The sequence below is a fragment of the Antedon bifida genome, chromosome 6 (assembly GCF_963402885.1).
Source record: "Antedon bifida chromosome 6, ecAntBifi1.1, whole genome shotgun sequence".
Classification (NCBI taxonomy): Eukaryota; Metazoa; Echinodermata; class Crinoidea; order Comatulida; family Antedonidae; genus Antedon; species Antedon bifida.
Window position 1 is genome coordinate 7,326,126 of NC_136231.1, and position 20,520 is coordinate 7,346,645.

At 33.1% G+C, this 20,520-nt stretch overlaps 2 protein-coding genes across 4 annotated transcripts; both read right to left on the reverse strand.

Annotated features, from left to right (window-relative positions):
- Nucleotides 1-2: 2 nt before the first annotated feature.
- Nucleotides 3-5,518, reverse strand: LOC144845590 (uncharacterized). The gene is made up of 5 exons (XM_078703023.1): nt 5,440-5,518; nt 1,736-1,955; nt 1,129-1,205; nt 754-856; nt 3-570 (listed from the first exon to the last, which is right to left on the reverse strand). The coding sequence occupies exons 1-5, from the start codon at nt 5,513-5,515 to the stop codon at nt 375-377; spliced, it is 672 nt and encodes a 223-aa protein (XP_078559149.1). The 5' UTR covers nt 5,516-5,518; the 3' UTR covers nt 3-374.
- A 3,757-nt stretch (nt 5,519-9,275) lies between these two features.
- Nucleotides 9,276-19,920, reverse strand: LOC144845588 (uncharacterized). Of its 3 annotated transcripts, none has more exons than XM_078703019.1 (6): nt 19,448-19,920; nt 11,688-11,904; nt 11,417-11,493; nt 11,150-11,263; nt 10,296-10,398; nt 9,276-9,465 (listed from the first exon to the last, which is right to left on the reverse strand). In XM_078703019.1, the coding sequence occupies exons 1-6, from the start codon at nt 19,863-19,865 to the stop codon at nt 9,393-9,395; spliced, it is 1,002 nt and encodes a 333-aa protein (XP_078559145.1). In that variant the 5' UTR covers nt 19,866-19,920; the 3' UTR covers nt 9,276-9,392. The 3 variants fall into 3 exon arrangements, with proteins under 3 accessions (XP_078559145.1, XP_078559147.1, XP_078559146.1); XM_078703021.1 differs by lacking the exon at nt 19,448-19,920 and adding an exon at nt 12,124-12,268; XM_078703020.1 differs by lacking the exon at nt 11,150-11,263.
- Nucleotides 19,921-20,520: the final 600 nt, after the last annotated feature.

Consider the following 20,520-nt stretch of genomic DNA (forward strand, 5'->3'; position numbering starts at 1 on the left):
ATGTTAAATAATATGATATATATATTTTAAATAAAATGTTTAACATTAACAAATATATTCTATTTTCTATGTTTTGTCTCGTGTATAGCCGACCTAAATTTAGTTTTTCTTTAATAGAATATAATAATATAGGCCTGAAAAAATGAAGCCTGTATAAACACAAAACACGATCGATCGTTTAGATTACTTGAATTATGTCGTCGTACCCTGGCCTCATATAGCTAGGCCTATTCTTCACAAATATCGCTTTACCCTGCACTACTATAATAAATAAGTTAAATTGCACTATTCGAAGATAAAATTAGCTTGGAAACTTCTCATACATTCGTTGATTCTAACGCGTTTTCAACGATGCAGCAACAATCGTACCCGTGTCATACTTGCGTTGGCATACTGGGTGCGTGCATACGGGGAGCATAAATAGGTCTACGGGGTGCATGCATGCGGGGTGCATGCTTACGGGTTGTAGGCTTGCTTGACGCCCTCTGTTCATCACTGGGAAGCATTTCAAAGACTACGTGACTTCTTTCAACTGTGCCAAGCTCTACTATTCTATTTCGAATAGATTTTCTGTAAAATTAAAATAAAGAGTAACGTTGTTATTTTCATTTAGTGACAGAGAGTTTGTCGAGGTTTAATAATAACATAGACCTATATCATAGGCTATAATTATCTGGTTTCCTATGAATATAACATAATGTCATTTTTGGTCCCATTTTTTATACAATAAGTATAATTTGATAATGGACCTACCTATATTTTAAATGGGCATAAACACCAAGAACAGTTATCAGGAGAGATGCAACGAAAATAATTCCAATAAAAACCATTGTCTTGTTAACATTCTGCAACGAATCTGTGGAAAGATAGTATTGTGAGAGGGATAAGACCTATATAGCATTATATTGACATGTTCCTGTCACTGATGTCATGTCACGGCATTTGTCTAATAAACTAAACAGATTATACAGTGTGCAGACCGAATATGTTAGCAGGGTATACAAAATACAAAAGGAAATGTATTAGCTACGAATGGGCAAGCCAATTCAATCAATGGGACAGCGAACGATGGGGACTATTATAACAATTATAGTTTTACTCTATCAACAGCTATACATTTGTACTCACCTAATGACTTAGAATGAAAAAATATGCCTGTAAGATCATACAACTCGCAATGTTTACCCGTATAATTGTCTTCACACCTTAAAAAAAACAGATGATTAAAGTATTAACAACAACACATCGGTTAATCTGCACCGGTGTAATCTGTCGGTCAAGAAATGTGTATATTAAACATATTACCAAGAATATTAGAAAGCATTTATAGGTAGCTACACTCTACACAAATTTGTCTAACTAAAGCTCTGTCTACACTATCAAAATAGTTTTACAAAAAAGTGTGATGTGTCCAAATATGGTAGTGATATGCCCATGGTAGTGATATGACATCATCATGTCCATACGGCTACATCACATTTTTTTGTCGCATAAAGTTTGATAGTGTAGACAGGGCTTTTCTAATGCTCTGTCTACACTATCAAAATAATAATGTGCCCAAAATTTGTATTCAAATGACGTCATCGTCCATATGGTCACATCACATTTTTTTTGTGTCACATAATGCTTGATAATGTAGACAGAACTTAACACTAATCAATTAACAACACATTAATATTTATACTGATACTACAATATACCTTATGAAGGTGCATTAGTAAAATATCATACTTACACGCAGTGTGCTAGTCCATTCGTTTCGCAACATGTACCGAAATGGCATGTAATTAGGTTGTCCACACTGCAAAGACGACAGGCTGTCGTCGTCGTCGAGTTTAATACGATTTCCGTCAGCTCCGTTACCGTTCCAATTTCTGTAAAGACATCGGTTCCAGCTGTCACCGTGTCCAATAATGTCGTTGTCGCATTCACTAGTGCTGTCGATAGGGTTGTGGCTGTAATGAAACGGAAAACCATTTAATCTAAAGTCGGGTTCCCACACAGTCACGTATGGCGGATCGACCCAAAATACCAATCAAAAGCTAGTTCCAACTAGTACACGGAACTTTAAAATAATTTACAAGTGACGGATCATCCTAACTACGTTTGTGATTGGTCCAAATTTGCAACATGCGTTGCGCGTACGTACAGCACTTTTTCTTAATTCTAGTACCGTAAAATGGGGTAACTTTGGCAGGTTTTTACATTATAATGGCAATGTCTCCACCAAAACAACTGCATTTTTTTTTCTTCCTACCATATTATATACACGCGAGGGTTACTGTTGCCACTGATGTCGGAGAAAATTAAAAATCTACATACAATTCTTCCCTGGGGGGCCATACAGGTGCTGCCAAAGTTACCCGATGTTTGGGGCAACATTGGCACTCGAGATATTTTCAATGAAATTATATAAATGTTGAGAATAAAATAGACAAACATACGCTGAATTGTATTGGCAAGCAAATATCAACTTTAATAGCACCTACAGAAGTTAAAAGCAGTCTGAAATCATACAAAAAAATCATATTTATACAGTATTACAGGTATTGTATAGTAATACACAATCATATTCGCTACAATCCCATTAGTCACATTCATCGCAACTAAATTCAGGCTTATATTCACCACCATTGCATTGTCCACAAACCCACTTTAAACAATAGACACATTGTAACCATTCTGTTCCACTATATGTGTCATAGTCTATGTGACAGGTAGCACATTTATTTTCGTCATAAACTTCTGTAATGGTCTGTTCAGTACCGGGCTCATTACCAACACGGCTCGTTGATGGGCAGTCTTCTATTTGTATCTGGACACCTGGCCTGATTTTTTTACCACGTTTTCGTTTTGGAGCCTTGTCCTGCCCACGGTTCTCCATCAGAAGCTCAATAAGGGATGCATCCAAATCTCGACCAATTTCGTCATGGTCCCGTTCTTCCGCACCAGGTAGGTTCTTTAAAACTTCCTGGGGATTGAAAGGGTACAGTCCTGCTTCACGAAATCCACCCTTCAGGTTTGAGGCCACATTTTCCTTTACTTTATTCCAAAGTCTATTCAGAAGGGTGGGAAATACTTCCTTTGGAATAGTACCCTGGCGACGAGAAGTCTTCCTCCAGTTGTCCAGGATATTCCTCCAAACCACTTTCATTGGTCGGAATACCGCAACATCAAGTGGTTGTGTCAGGTGAGTGGAATTAGGCGGCAAAGCAGTGAAATAAACATTATTCTCCTTGGCAGCAGTGACCACTTCCGGTGAGAAGTGCGATGCCAAATTGTCGCCAATTAATAGCTTTGGCCCTTCCATATCTGCTATATGGACGATGAAGACCTCAAAAAACCACCGATGAAAGGTGGCCATATCGAACCATCCACTTTTGGTGGCATCATACTTGGTACCGTCAGGACCATCCTTAGTCCAATTTTCATAATAGTTCAAAGCTTTATATACCACAAATGGGGGCAACAATTCCCCAGAAGCGCTCCCACACACCATGATTGAGGTTGCCACTTTCGAGTGCTCCTGAACTCTTTCAACTCTTCTCGTTCCACGTGGTACAATCACCTTCTTGGATCCGGGGTCATCTGTCACATTGGTTTCATCATAGTTGAATATGTGTGCTGGGTCAACTGTACTTAAAATGTCACTAAGGTTGTCAAAATACTCTTGCACATCAGTTCTACTAACTCTTGCACGGGCTCGCTTTATATTACCGGCAGCCCTTAAACTCATTTTGTTTCTTGTAGCAAAGGAACGAATAAATTCGTCTCCGGCAATATTGTTCTTGAATACCTTGACCTCTCTCCCTTGGTTGTTCAAATATGTCTGAATAATAATTTTCATATCGTGAGGGGTTAATGGGTATCCCCATTTTGCCACCTCTGAGAGCGTTTGCACAAGAATCTTCTCCTCTGCTTCACTCAGAACTGTAGGTCGTCCTACATCTTTCTTATGCTTGTGGTCCAGCTTGTTCTGTAGAGTGGACCTAGTAATGCCGAAAGTTCGGCTGGCTGCAGCTTGGGACATTCCATTTTGGACTGCATCTACTGCTTGTTTTAAATCATCATCACTGAACGATTTATACTTCCTCTTTCCATTTCCTCTCTTGTAATTACGAACCATGGTGGAACTGCAATATAAATTGAAACCGTTTATTATCAAACACTTTTAAATTGTTGGTGGGGGGATACAGTAATTACATGAAAGCTAACTTGATAATTATCTGTATGCCTTCATATATGTACTGTGAGGTGATGGATGATGAAGTACATTTGAAAAAAAACCAAAACCATGTCTACTATTTAAATTTACATTGATATTACCTACCCCAACAAAACTTTTTTCATTTTACTTCCGGGTTTTACTTCCGGGTTTTAGGCCTTTAAATTAATGGTGGCTTACCTATCTTTTTATTATTTTTATTTTTTTAGGCTTATTAATTTTGTAAATTATTTGTATACACTTTGGTGGGTATTCAGAACCATAAATTAGGCTAAATATTCTCTCCTATCTGGTCTAGCCTAGGCTAGCGAGAGTTGACTAGGCCTAGGAGTGTAAGGTCAGGCACAGAGAGGCCAGGTAGGCCTAGGCCTAGGCCTAGTTGGGAAATTCAGGTAGTTGATGCCTCATGTGTATGTCGTGGCCTAGGCCTAGCTACATTGCTAGATGCTTAGAAGCTTAAACATGTTTTTAAAACATAATTACACTATATTCTTTGGTAATCACACACTTAATATGTTCTTTAACTCATGTATAGCTGACTTACCGTTCAAGGTCAAGCAAAATTGCTATAACAAAGGCACAAATTTTGTGAATTATTTTGATTTTTCTAAAGTGTTTGGCGAAAAATGTTCGATCGGTAAAGACTTTTGCACACGATTTTCTTTACATTAGACACAACTAGAGGGCGTTATCATAAGACCTGTCTTCGATTCTTTTTTTCTTTTATTTATTCGAATTTCTTTTTAATGACCCCTAAAATTAGGACACGCCCCTAAAGCCTTTTCTATATTTTTCTAAAACCTATCAATTTTTTTTTAAGGTCAAGCATGATATAATCAAATTAGTTATTTCTTAACAAGTTAATACCAATCATTCGCCAATCAATTGAATAGAAAGATTCCGAACGAGCCGACAAAGTTTGCATGTGCGACCTGCCAAAGTTACCCCTGCATGCCAATGTTACCTCAGTTTACGGTAACTAGTTTGGTATGCCCGTCATACCTATGAGTATCATCGCTATGTGCTACATTATCAATTAATTAGTGCAGGTCGGCGAAGTCTATAACATATATTTCAATTAGGCCTATATGATAATCTGTTTAAAACCTAATTGTTGATAATTATGTTGGAATCTTAAGTTCATAAAATTACATATAAAAGAATAATGAATTAATAATAGGCCTAATTGTGATAATAATTAATGCATAACTTACTTATATTATTCATAATTCTTATGTTAAAATAAAACTCTGTGGTCCAATTAAATACAAATGGTTGCTGGTGACACATTAACTGCTTACTTCAAGTATGCTGTTCACTGCTAATACGCCAGTATATATGTTATGTTCCACGCATGTGCAAACCAACGTAAACTGACGTGTTTTCTAATTATAATAAAAAGTGTAGGCCCATATTTATATTTGGCATATTCGGTGTGGTATCAAGTGAAAATTAACTTGTGAAGTCCGGTTAAAAAACAAAAAAGCAAATTTCAGCATCACAATAGATGTAAAACAGTAAATAAACATCTATTGTCTCCAATTTCAAAACAAAAAAAGTTGCTTGGGTGACACTGAAAGTGGGGAAGACCACATTATTACGTCACTGTTAAATATGCATACCATCCACAATAGAGTAATTGTATGTATGTTGGTAATAATCAGGGACTCTATATAACATAGGAGGGAAGGGAATAGTGTAATAGGTTTTATACATTAGTCAGTGAATAAAACAATAACCCTCCTGAAATATAAAACGATATAAAAATAAACATCTTTGTGTCCATTGTATTCGCTCGTGTTGCGTTGCAAGAGGGAAATCCCATGAATCAATTCAAAATTTCAATAGAACATTGTACCTATAACAATTGCATATTAATAGTCATAAAATACTTCCCTGGTAATTAATAGGACGAAATGTAAAATAGGAAAATATGTATTATAAATAAAAAGGCATTAATAAAAAGGCATTCATAAGATAAGTACTATTTCTATTAATATAATTCTAAAATTAAATTTTAAAATAATGTTATTTATTTTATTTATTCCTGTATTAAATTAATATAAGGGAATTTTACTACAAATTGGCCAATTACAGTTACTTATAAGTTCATTTTATTTATTTTTATTTTATTTTATATTTTGTACATGTGGCCAAGAATTACCAATAGTAAATTATTCACTCTCCTATCAGATAGGTGGTAATCCCCCTGATACAGGGCTATTTTGTGAACCAGTTCACCAGGGTAACCCCCCTACTCTTCTCGAATAATAAACTGGGTTCTTTAAAGTGCACACAGGTTATAACTGTGTACACTGGACCTACGGTTTATAGTCCTTATCCGAGAAGACTTGTTCCACCACCAGAACTAGGCGCGAGTCGGCATCGAACCCTTGCCGATGTTGTTGGCTCTTAGGTACGGTAAACGGCGCCTCTGTCATCCGCTCGGCCATTTTTCATAACAATTCTTCGACATAGGCCTACATTAACTGGTTATGAATATGATGAGGACGATAACACAATATGTACGCATTTTATTAAAATACTATTGTTTTAATAATTATTTTATTTTAAAAAGTTGATATTGGCATTAAAAAAAGTCCCTGTACTTACAGTATAGTGGTTTTTCACAAAAGGTCAAATATCAACGTTTTTATTTTTTGATATAACTGGTTGCTATGAGTCTAAAATGATAATAATAACAATAATACGTATATTAATTAATAATATTATCGCATAACTGTCGATATTTTAGCAATTTTTTTGAAGAAAAAAAATCCCCCTACTAAAATACAGGTAATTTTTTTTCACAAAATGTCAATTTTTTGTTATTATTATTATTTTGACATACATTTTGTATGATGATGACGCAATAATATGCACATATTGCAATATTATCGTATAACTGAATTTTAAAACGTCGATATTTTGGTCATTTTTTGAGAAACAAAATTTCTGTAGTACAAGGATTTTGATCACAAATGCACCAAATTTCTACGTTTTAATTTTTCGATATAAGTATGCATGATGATGATGCTAACGCAATATGCGCATATAGAAATAATATCGCATTATTTGAAACTTTTAATTCGATATTTTGGCCATTAAAAATGTCTCTGTTTATAGTACAGGGATTTTTATTCACAAAAACACCAAATTTCGATGTTTTTATTTTTTGACATAACTGGTTACTATAACGTTATAAGATGATGATGCGTATAGGCCCATGACAATATTATGGCATAATAATTACATTTTCAACAGATAGTTTTTTTTAAACAAAATCCCTGTAAGTACTACTACCATATAGTAAATGGATTTTTTTTCTTCACAAAATAGGCAAATTTCGGTCCTTTTATCTTTTGACATAACTGGTTACTATACTGACTCAAGCTGATGATAACACAATAAAGCAATATATAATATCGCATAGGTAATAATTGAAATTTAGCCCCTTTTTGAAAACACATTCCCATTCTATAGTACAGGAACACTTATGTATTGATATAATATGTATTGACAATATTTCCAAGAGAAAATCCCTGCCCTACAGTACAGGAATGTTTTTCTCAAAAATCGGCCAAACTTCTACTTTTTTTAGACAGCCTTAATTCAACTGAAGAAACAACAACATATTATTTAGTGGAATTTTTTATTAAAAAACATCACACTTTTATTCTAATAAAACTCAAAAATATATATAAATATATTAAATTTATCATTTGGTAAGTTATTCAATCAACGTTATATATGCCTTTACAAACGACTATCGGTACAATTTAATACAATTTCAAAATGGACTATTGTGGCATATTTGATTCTACAATTAATATAGTCCCTGATTGGAAATAAATGTCAACATATAATACAAATATAATAAATAATAATAATATAAAGAAAATTAAATTTAAATTCATCATAATTGAAATCAATCAATTATTGGTCTACAAATTCTTTCAAATTTTTAATTATGATTATAATTTAGTGAAACAGAAAAGATTAAAATCTCACTCCAAGTAATATAATAATCTCTATCTACACTATCAAACTTTCGCAAAAGAAGTTTGATGTGCCCATATATCATAGTGATATACCAAAATATGGTAGTGATGTGTCATGTCCATATATGGGCACATAACTTTTTTTTGTCACAAAGTTTGATAGTGTAGATAGAACTTTATAAAGAAATTTATTTTTAATGGTGAAATACACAATATCAATAATTTCTATGAATTTGTCCACATATCTAAATTGATCAAATAGAAATTCGGGAAATGTATAAGCCTAAACATACTAAAAATAAAACGTTTATGAAATGAACCATTTTGTTGTTGAATACTATCTTCTACTTTCGCTTTTCGAAGTTCAATGAATGCTGATTTTTTTGTATTTTATTGTGCTTTATAATGATGAACAAACACCCTGTTATAATAAAGGGAAAAATAATGTGACTTATAATAATAAACTGGTATAGCTATCCATTTTTGTGTTCGAATGTTTCACAATAGAACCTGGTTCACGAAAGTCGAGCGTACGTAGCTACTCTCGCTACCAGCTTTTACACATTTATACCTTTTAAATATCATTTTTCTTATAATCTACCATCAATGGACAACCCACTGAATGTTTGAACTTGATCGTATGAATTTATTAATTCAGTCTAAATTAGTCAATCAACAACCGGTAATTAACTTAGGAAATGTCAAACACTATTTCTGGAGTATCATCATCGTTGTTTTTAAGTCTTCTTAGTTATTGTTTTAAACAATTTAACAAACAACAATAATATACATAGTATAATACTTAAACATGTATATTATATACGTACAAATTTATAAATTAAATATACTTAGCAAATAATAAATATTTCAGTTTAATATTTAGAAAGAAGTATAATAGATCTAACTGAAATCAAGGTGTTTTTGTTGACGCTATACAACGCATTGTTCTAACGATTAACACACAATGCGTCATCAAGCAGCATTCCTTCTTCTTCTTCAAAGTACACTTCATGTCTTCCACTACTTTAATAAATATTGCACTGTCTCCACGTCTACATTAAATCCCCCTTTTCTCCGTATACAAATAGTGGATTGTACTTTCAAAATGCGTTTTTGACGATGATTATACGCTGCTTCAGTACCAACTATTTGTCATCATTAGCATGTCATACTTGCGTCGTATGGGAAAGCATATGATCGGCTTCGGGCTTTGTTATCTGACTTTGTTCAATAGATTTTCTGTACAAAACAACAAAATAGAAAAACAATAAAGATTTCGCACAACAACAATGTGATCTTTTTTTACAAAAGCCATATTTTCGTACACCCATAATTATAATATAATTTAGTAATAATTATACTCTACATTTAGTAAAATTAGTCTACTGGTATATATTTATAAATTACATAACCATGGAGAAATAATAATATTTCTCCATGATTTAACGGCAGAGGGAAAATAGGCTGCTTAGCAATACTGAAATCAATCATAAAATGCATATGAATTTTAGCTGACACAACGTACCAACTTAATCCGTGTATTTTGGAGATTGAATATTATTTATTGAGTGTATAATTTAATAAAGGTTGTTGTTTGATGGTAATTTATTAAACATATTTGTATACAGATAAAGTAAAACAGTGTTAAAAAAGACAATTGTTGTTAGACTGCCTTATTGCTTAGACCTACTCGCAATCTACTCGCAATCTCAGATTGCAATACGTTGATAGGTGCATTAGCTTTAAGCAACTATTTCATCAAATGTTATTGCAAAACCCACCTTTATTTCTATATTATAATAATAAACTATTATTAACTATTTTCTACTTTGTTGTTTCAAGAAATAATGTACACAATGCATAAACCACAAAATAAAATAGCAATGCAATCGGGTACATGCAATAACCATGCCTTTAGTTCAATGTTAAAATAATATTAAAATCGTATAATGTTACAGTGTACAATATATACATATATATGACAGACGTACTATATAACAATATATCACTGTTATATAGTTCATATATTGTATAATACCGTATACTGTTATAACACAACAGGTACTGACCTATGTTTCAAGTAGATATACACGCCAAGAACAATTAATAGGAGAGTTATAACGAAAATAACTCCGATAGCAATCATTGCTTCGGTAAAATCCAAGAAGGAATCTGTATTGAAAAGGAGAGTGTAGAAGTGAAAGAATATAGTCGGGCTAGTTGCATGGATTAACATAAACCGATACCGTAAAACCTCAAAAGATGGGCTTATTTTCAAACAACTACAACTGAATGGGGCTAATATTCGATGTAAACATAACTGGATTACAAACAAATCCGCTTTATGATACACAGGGCCTACCCTTTTTTCGAGATTAACAATTATCAAGTATATTCAATTAAAGGGTTATTTTTGAGGTTTTACAGTTTAATAATACAAAATAAATAATATATTTTTTAAAAAAAACATAAATAGTGTTTATTATGAATGAATGCATTTGGTTGCAATTTTATATAATAAAAGTATCACTAGATTTCAGATAGATGAAATTATGAGAGAAGATGTTATAATTAGTTATAATGAAAACAATTCATCACGTGACATACTGACGGTAACAGACAACATCTTTCACAAAACGCAGCAATGATAATGGTATTAATGGATAATGGTTAGTAAACTAAGATTTGACGGAAAGCAGCAGAGATCACATTGTGCATGCATGGGTGCAGATTGGATGCTTTCAAGAAGAAAAGATCTACACCCACTAAAACGCCGACAAAACTGCGATTTGTTTAAGCCATGTTTTGTATCAAAGTCCCACGCATAGGTGTGTGCACCGTTCTTTTCTGCTTGACATAATCTGCACCCATGGATATACGAGTGTGGACACTTATAGCAAGAAGAGGACCCAGACGACCTTACTTGGATCAACTTGAAGGGTCACGTGGAGGTTCATCATCTTTGAATTTGGTTTAAAAGAGGGGGTTGTTAACTCGGGTAACAAATTGCATTCATGTTTCTTGATGATGATGATCTCTGAAATGGTGAAATACAATGCAATGATCGACGAGGGAAGGCAAGCAGTGTGAAGATGTAGTTGGACAAAAATGGCGTGCTCTCAACGTATTGCAAACTGGATTCATCGAAATAATGTAAAAATGCGTTAATGATCAACAAAGGTTTACTCACCATCCGTTGACGTTGATTCAAACGTTAACGTTACGTCGAATAGCTCGCACTGGTGACCCTTACGACCTGTTGTACATCTATGAAAAACAAAAGATATTTTATTATATATAGTAAGCCTACTAGGTTCAAGTCTGGAGGTTATATACATTCTAATAATGCCATTGCTTAACGCATTCAAGACAATTATTATTAAGCGAGCTCTAGTACCGGTATACCGTAACAAATCTCTTCTATTTATTGAGAGAAAAGCGTAGGCCCCAATAATACTTACATGCAATGTGGCCTGTCTGCCACTTCGTAGCATGTGCCACCATTGTAGCACGTTAGCAAGTTTTTCACACAGGGACGGGACATCGGATTTAGTACAGTTTCAATGGCAGCTATCGTAGTTGTAGGCAAGATATCGGTGGTTGCACTGGTTGCCGTTTCTAATAACGTTGTTGCTGTGGTTTGGACGATAGTTTTTGCTGAAGCAGCTAGTGTTGTAGCTGTAAAGAAAGAATATTTTCTGTTAAACTTGAGAAAGAAACATTTTTTAAACAATTAGATTCGTCAAGTATATAAAGTATCAGAATGTATCATTCCATGTCACATTCTTTCCTTCCTAACAGTATAGGTTTTCCTATTTCAGAGTCTCAATATTGTTTAAAAACGAATGAACACTTTAAATGAATAGCAGAAAACATGTTAAATTTTACACAACTTACATATAATATTCATAATGCTCACGAGATATATCAAAAGACTAAAATGTTGTAGTTAAATAGTTGACACGTTCAGCTTACTTCAGGTGATAATGCTTCAAACCGCATTACACCTCCAAATATAAGCTCAGTTTGCCACCCACGCATGCGTACAACCAACTGATGTATACTCTATTAATACATTTAATTGTTTATACTATTATATTATTTACATTCATTGCGTTAAAACGGAAACTTACTTCCACATCCGGGAAAAACAAAAACGATAAAATAATGTTTGAATATGCATGTAAAAATCAACATCTGTTGTTTGCTATTATAATTTAGGTTCTTTTAGAGTGACGGGTTTTGCTTTGAGAGAGATGGCGCCAAAAAGGGGGAACTCCCACATTAGGACTACGTCATCTCATGTGCAGACAATGTTTTTATCATATTTGTGATAATACCACATTAACAAATATGTTAAATTATTTTATGAGGTACCACTATCATTAGGCCTATTAGGCATTGCTCTGAGTGATGACGTCGAAAATGGGAACTCTCACATTAGGCATGACGTCATGATATTTGTATCACAAAAATTAAATGATTTTATTATGTTATGTTGTTGGCACCATATCCCGTCTACCGTATCAGTGACACGTCAACATAACATTTAGGAGGATATCGCAGACTATTATTAGACATAAGTGATGATAATAAGTAAAGATTTGTAGCCGATTATCGTATCTAATGTGTCCAGTATCATAGGCAAATCCCGTGATACAGCATCGCATGTGTTTCATATATAACGCCTGTATCGTAGACCAACCTTTAATCTAGCCTCTTATGATACAGGTACCACTTGTGATACACATGCGATGCTTCCTGAATTACGCAATAGATTTATTTTTGTAATTTCCAAAAGGACGTCTCTATCCTTTCAAGCCCGAACTTGTTTTATCTGAAGCGTTATTGCAACACATACTTACCACCTCAAATGTCACTCTACTCAATATATTCAACAATCTTTACAAAATTTAACAAAAGAATGACTTAAATCTGAGTGTCTCGGCTTCGATTTATCTGTAGTAATGTTTACCGATATAATAATGTTAGGATTCGCTTTGTTTGTGTGGTTTGTTGTATTAGATTGTGTATACTTTACTAGGAAGTACAAGTTTGCATTAGATGATGATGTTGAAACTCCCGGGACAGACTGTCGCCAGAACAAAAAGACTAACGCCAACGCATCATTGGACGAAACTACTTTGAAATTTGATACTGTATATTAGGTAAAATTTCTAGTGCTATAGGCTACGTATCCGTAGCCGCTAAATACACCATGCAAAACGACGTATACGCAACGCAAACGAGTTGACCAATGACAAGCAACAGTTCAAATAATTTATCGCTTGTGATTGGTCAAATCACTAACGTTGCTCTTCGTCTTTGCATTGCGCCCAGGTGGGACGGTTCAGTAAGCATTCGTGTAAACCATAAATAGACAGACTGTAACTGTCGTCCGGAACCGAAGACCATCAATGAAATGTATTCTATGACATGCGTTTACGATATACAGCAGCACGCCATACGTAATGTAGCGCGCCAAAGTAGACCTAGTAGGAGTGTTACGCAATGTAATTGTTTGTTTACTTTTAATGTACCGTGAGAAATTATAACACCAACAAATCCCAAATAACTGACACATCAAAATATGACGAAAACAGACCTTGTATTCAGACCTCACATACCAATTTAATAAAGAGAACGAAAGAACATGTCGAACAGAATAAACCCTTACTTATATGAACAATAGAATCGAAATTACTCTATAAATATTCTAAATACATAAACCTAGTATACAAACATTCTAAAAATAATATATTGTTTAAGAACAGGGATTTTAAGAAAATATTTGGAATGTGCGAAATTAGCGCTATTGAATGGTACCTCTAATTAATTAGGGCGCAGTCAATAGTGTGACATCAGAATTTTTTTCATCTGAGCAAGGTGGTATTATGTAAGCTTAGAATCAAGAAGAACCCAAATCCGTATACATTTTGTTCTTTTAAATTGTATACCATGATTTTCTAATACCTTTATATACCTTACCTGTTACAAAGTACACAGCTAGAGTCGTCCTTAAAACGTGGTGCACATATTAGTAGATTGCGGCCACTTAGCTTTGAAAAGTCATAAGTCGGCCATTTTGGAAAAATTATAGACCTAACGTCCTAAAATGTATGATTATTTGATTTTAACAGCTATTTTATTAATGCAAATTAAGAGGTTGTGAAAATAGTTTTGTTGGTTTCCATTTTGAGTTTATCATGCCCTGAAATTTACCTAAAAATTCATATATAATTTTACCTAAAAATGATAATTTTTATTTTTCAGAAGTTTGTTATAGCTTACACCAATCAACCTGACAGCTTCTGGCCGCCGGGGTAGAATTGTTTTATTGTTTTATATTATTATTCTTTGGTTCCACAATCGTAAAGTTATGATGACAAAAGTAACGGTTTTTGGCATTTTAGTTGGCAGAATAATCGTCTGTTGGTGACAACCTTAAGTGACAAAGAACACATTTAATCATACTGAGCAATCGATTTCATTATAGACTTAACAAAAATTCCCACATATAACATTATATCAGCTTATCTTACTGAAAAAAGGGGTTAAGACCCTTTGAATTTAAACAATAGTATGAATAAAAAAAGGACAAAACGCTATCGGAATGTAGACAACGACAGTCTGTCACTTTGTTACAAGTCATCATTGGAAATATTTTACTTTTATTAAAATAATTCGATAATAATAAACTTTTGATTAAAGAAACAAAAAGAGAGGAAGTAAAGATTGACATTGCTATTAGACATACAGGGTACAAGTACGCGCATACAAAGAAACCACCGTGTGAAAATAATTACCATTACACCATATTTAACCGTTTTAACCATCATAATAATGAAAGTATTATATCCAATACAAATCGATACGGATCAGATACAGAATTAAGTGTGGTGTGATTATTAGAAATAGACCTAGATATAATGTTTGCATTTGCACCGTGGGATAAGGGAAATCATTTGATTTATAAATAGCAAAGAATGAATCCCTCAAAGTGAGAAGGATGAGCCAATCTTGTCGTGTAAAAGTTTTTCTTTTTTACTCGATATGAGTGTCGTGTAAATTGTTTTTCCGAAAAGAACTGAGGATTATAGTATAATAATGATAATAATACAATATAGAATTAAGTTTATCAAACCATGGAGGTATTATGATCCAACCTTAGTAAGTTGCCTTTTTAATGCAAATCATTAAGTCCTAAAGTTAAAACTCTTCAGAGCTCTGGCTTAGTTAAAGCAGCAACAGCGCCACCACCTTCCAAGAGCCTTCCACGCTGGAATTTCTAGAAAAACCCATAATAATAAAACCTATACCAAAAGGCTATGTTTAGTATATTTTGATAAGTAAAAATAATCATGCGCATTACTAAAAATAAAGACAGAAATCCTATAATTCTTTAAGCCTCTATTATCTCATCTATTATTTAAACACTAAAATCGTTTGTACTACAACAAAATAATGATCTTGCAATCTTATGGGAAATTACAAGTATATAATTTTAAATAGTATAATAGTAATAACATCGGTATGCGAGAGGAATAATAGTGGGAGACACGTTTGAAAGGGAAAAATTACTCTCTTTTGTTTGAAAAAAATGCAACCAGCGATACATGACGTAGGGTTAATTTATTGCTGAAGATGATGTAAATATTATTACGAAACAACCGACAATAATTATTTAAAAATTACGAAGCTAATAATATATATTTTTTAATATGTAATCGTTTAATTAGATTAGAAATTAATATTACAAGTTTTGTATTCAATGTTACTGGCTGGTTTGACTAATGCCGTAAAATAAACATATAAATACACACATTAGGCATAGAACATTAATTATAAACCGCCCGGTGATATACTGAAATTTAATTAATTAATTTGAAACGATAAGATGAGAAAATCTGTGACAATGAGAAAAATTCGCCCTAACCGAGATTCGAACTCGGACATTCTGCTTGATATGCAGATATATTGCTAATTGATATTTACAAATTAAAAAATACACAGTCATTGCATCACTGTCTACTACACCTTTACACTACACCGACACCGTACCTCCAAATGTCTAGTATCCATCGGTATTCGTAAATCTACGAAGTTATATTGCACAAAATACATTGTGATTTCAAACTTAGGAAACTGATCGAAAACATACTGGAAAACACAGTAATGCGATTACCTACACATGTTATTAGCAAGACCAGCATTATTTCTTTATTATAATTTCAAAATAATCTTTTTTCTGACGTCATAATTCACTTTAACTGATATTTAATAATTACCATAATTGTCAAAATATGAATGAATGTGTTGTATGCAGTTTACAGGTGTCTCTAATTCACAGCGAGCTATGACACCTGCGTAATGTTATGCTAATTATTACTAAGGTCAACGAATATAAATACAAAATGAAAACAACAACAACGAAAAACAATTTTAAGTATGTTCTTAAGTAACCAGTTGACGTCATGAGGCAATACAACGCGCACGTCGAAATGCGGATGAATACAAAAGACAGGACTTTTCTATGTGCACGTCAACTTTTCACCGAGAAGCCGTTTGTGATTGGCTATTTATGTTATAACTTTACGCTCAGTCATGCGCAATACACTACTTGTCTGAAACTGAACCCGGTGGTCTTTGAGCTCATCAGACACACTTTGCCACGCGAGTTCATGAGGATTTTTTAATGAAAATGTTGTTTACACGTTACAATCTTGTTCCTGTCCATTTTAAAAATCATTATTACAAACACTTGAACACACAAATAACCCGTTAACGAGGTTATTATGTTTTTAAAAGATAAATTCCAATCGTAATTCCTTTTCTTGAAGTATCAATAAAATACAATAACTTTAGATAATTTTGAATTTCCTCCACGGAATAGTATCAATAGTTTTTCCTATTGACGCCGGCCAAACGGCACATTTTATTCAAAATTCATCAAAACAAATTTTATTAGTCTGCCGAATGAAAGGACATCAAATCGTACATACATTCCCGAAGATGTATAAAAAGTCTTAAATAATACCATATATAAGTTAAAGTAAACCTTTAAAAGAGTAATGCACATTGTTAGTGTACCTTAGTTAGTTTTATTAGGTACTTGTTAAAGCTTTTTTTCTAAAAATATTTGAATTTAAGCACGTAGGCACTAGTTTATGTGCTAGTTTACATTGTTATTCTTGTTTTTTTTTAAATACCGTTTCTGGTTTTATTCTATATTTTACTCTAACGATTTTTTAGATCATTTAGAAAAAAATGCATATTTAATACATTTTAAAAACAATATTTATTATTAGGCCTACTATTTTTAATTGATGTGATTTTCTGTTTCGTGATAGTAGTTAATTTAAGTGTAAAACTATCTATAACACATGAACTCTTATGCATGACCATTTAAAGTATTACATACAGTACCCCGCGTGATACACCACTTTTGACAGCTAAAATTAAACAATATCAATTAATGAATATCTATTTTTTAAAATATGCTAATGCTTCCCCATTTAATCAATCACGTGGCCGTATCCACTAATCACATATGAGATATTTCACTCAACTTTTAAGTATTTAACTTTAAGTCAATAAATATAGTACAGTAGTAAAGTAGTAGTAGTAAATATAAAGTATTTCTCTTATAGATTGACCGTATTTGTGTTACTTTTAAAGTGTGTTAAGTGTTCCCTACCTAAGTGTGAATAGTGATTATGCTGAGATGGATTTAAATTCATTAATTACTACAATTTTGTAAAGCCCCTACCACCAGCCGTTGATTAATTAAAGTAATAATAATATTCCTATGCTATATTAAACTTAAGGAAAGTCCCCGGTCTTTACTGTAACTTCACCATAGTCACAAGCGTGAAGTTTTCAAAAGAAAACAATAATGCTAGGCTAAAACTTGAGGGACGCCCCTGCCTAGTCTTTGTTGTCAAACAAAGTTGATAGCCTCGGTTGCACGATTAGCATGAAAAGAAATACGTAATTCATTAATTTAAACATTATAGCAAAAACATCATTATTAGTCACTATTTACAATCATTTTCTTAATTTAAGAATCACGTGGAAAGTCCAGTATGCATCCCCTGCCATAGATTTGGAAAATAACCCCCACGGGACATTCTGACCTATCGGGGCATGTGTAAACGTACAACATGAAATACATTTATTACTATCATTGTATATTATAAGACCAGCGCCTTGAATTGAATTTGTAGTCAATTACTATCAATGGTGGTTGTACTAAGTGTTTGATTGCCTTGGATATGGGCTTCTTTAAAATATCATGCTATTGTTATAAATTGTGTTTCTAGATGGTTCAGGAACATATCATAGTGTACATACTGTGTACCCATAGTAACCGATATATTCAAGAAGATGACATGTAGAGTTAAATATAATGAATCCATTATTTTATAGGACTACAAAAATAAAAATAAATATATTTTATGGCGTAGGTAAATATGCATATTATCATTTCGTGACAGTTAATCGTAGGTTTGTTCAATTGAAAGCTCGCGAGAAGGTCGTCCCTAATAAGGTTTGATTAAGCTATTGAAAAGGCTATCGTCATGCTATCTGTTTGTATTAGACCAATCCTGGCTGGTATTGCATTATAATACAGTTATATTGCAATTTCGGAAGTTGTTCAGGTATGACGAAATAATGATAGTGCGCGTTGCGCACACACCAGTTACTTTATGTGTTTTATAGTCTACACGCACAGTAAACGCGTACTGCGTTTATGGTAACGCATTCGACTCAACCTTGAGGTATACGTAATACAGATCATGCGGCGTTAAAGATATCAAACTATTAAGGTAGGACTAAACTAATCGATACAGCTAATGGTTATGGAATGTTATGTTGATAATAGGGGATTCTTTTATTTACCTTCACACAAGCATTCTATGTACTTAGATTAAGCAGGTACAATATAGAGTAAAAGGCACTATGCCCTCGCGACAACATAAAACTACTTAAACCGCGTAAGGCGGTAAACTCTCAAACATTTTTAAAGCTAACAGCAAAACCACATCGATTAAAGCAAAACATTACATATTTACATTCTCCCCTGGTGTGTTTATTTATAATACATATTATGACACTTCACCTTCGATCCTCATTTTCAGACACATTGAGCCTACCACTATTTAATCAGCAATGTCAATGTGACTGGGTTATAAAAGTGAATAACATCAGTGTATCTTACCTTCTAATTCAGCGGCTATCTTGCGAATTTTGCGCAAAATCTGCTTTGAAGCATGGTACACGGGTCCTCGAAGTTCAAATTCTGTGTTCGAATTATTTATCGCTTCTATAAAAAATAAATACGCCTTGTCTGGCATTATGTTAGATCCACATGCATCCAAAATTGGTTCTTGCGAAAATACTTCTATGCTAAACGATTTCAATCCTTTGGTTGTGAATTCCTTTTGGACTTTGACTTTTAAAATGTTATTTTCGACTTTTCGTACGGCTGCTTTTACTATTAAACTGTTCCGCGTAATATTGTCCAGTCGTATATCTTCCGAACATTTATTTTTAGTAATACGCCTAGTATTAGTAGGCATACTGGTTACACTCAGATACAATGTTAAACACATACATAGTTGGATATATCGAAACATAGTTAATTAATTAATTTATCTTCAACTTCGTAATAAATGATATAGACCTATACAGTCTTTGTCAAACGTATTATAGTGATTGCATTAGTTTTTCACTACTATTTATACCATGAACTTCAACCGGAAATTGATTTAGCCAATCAGAAGAGAGCACTTATTTATTGTCACTTTGTTCATACAGTGCCATGGGTATTACAGAAAGAACTTATATTGGTAGACAAATGTAATTAATTTGATTATAATTATATAATTCTTAGGCCTATAAAGTTAATAATTTATTATTATATATATATTATTTGTTTAATAAATAATAATATAAACATAACATCAAAAATTTTGAAAGATTATAAACAGAATATCTGATTTCGAATACTCATTTTCTAATGTTACTGTCCAAGGGCCCAACTCTAGCTATCAAGTTTTGAAGACACAATTTCGAACATTATGTTATATAATAGATTACAACCAGGCTATACTAAATCATATAAATTATTTTACGCTGATGTCAGCAGGTAGGCCTATGTCTTAGTTTATATTACTACCATAAAAGCAAAGAAACAGTACATGCTTTGCTATGCCCAATAACGTTCTTTAATAATTAGGCCTACAGTTGCAAACGTGTAAATTACGTAATATATCTCCTTATACACCGGTA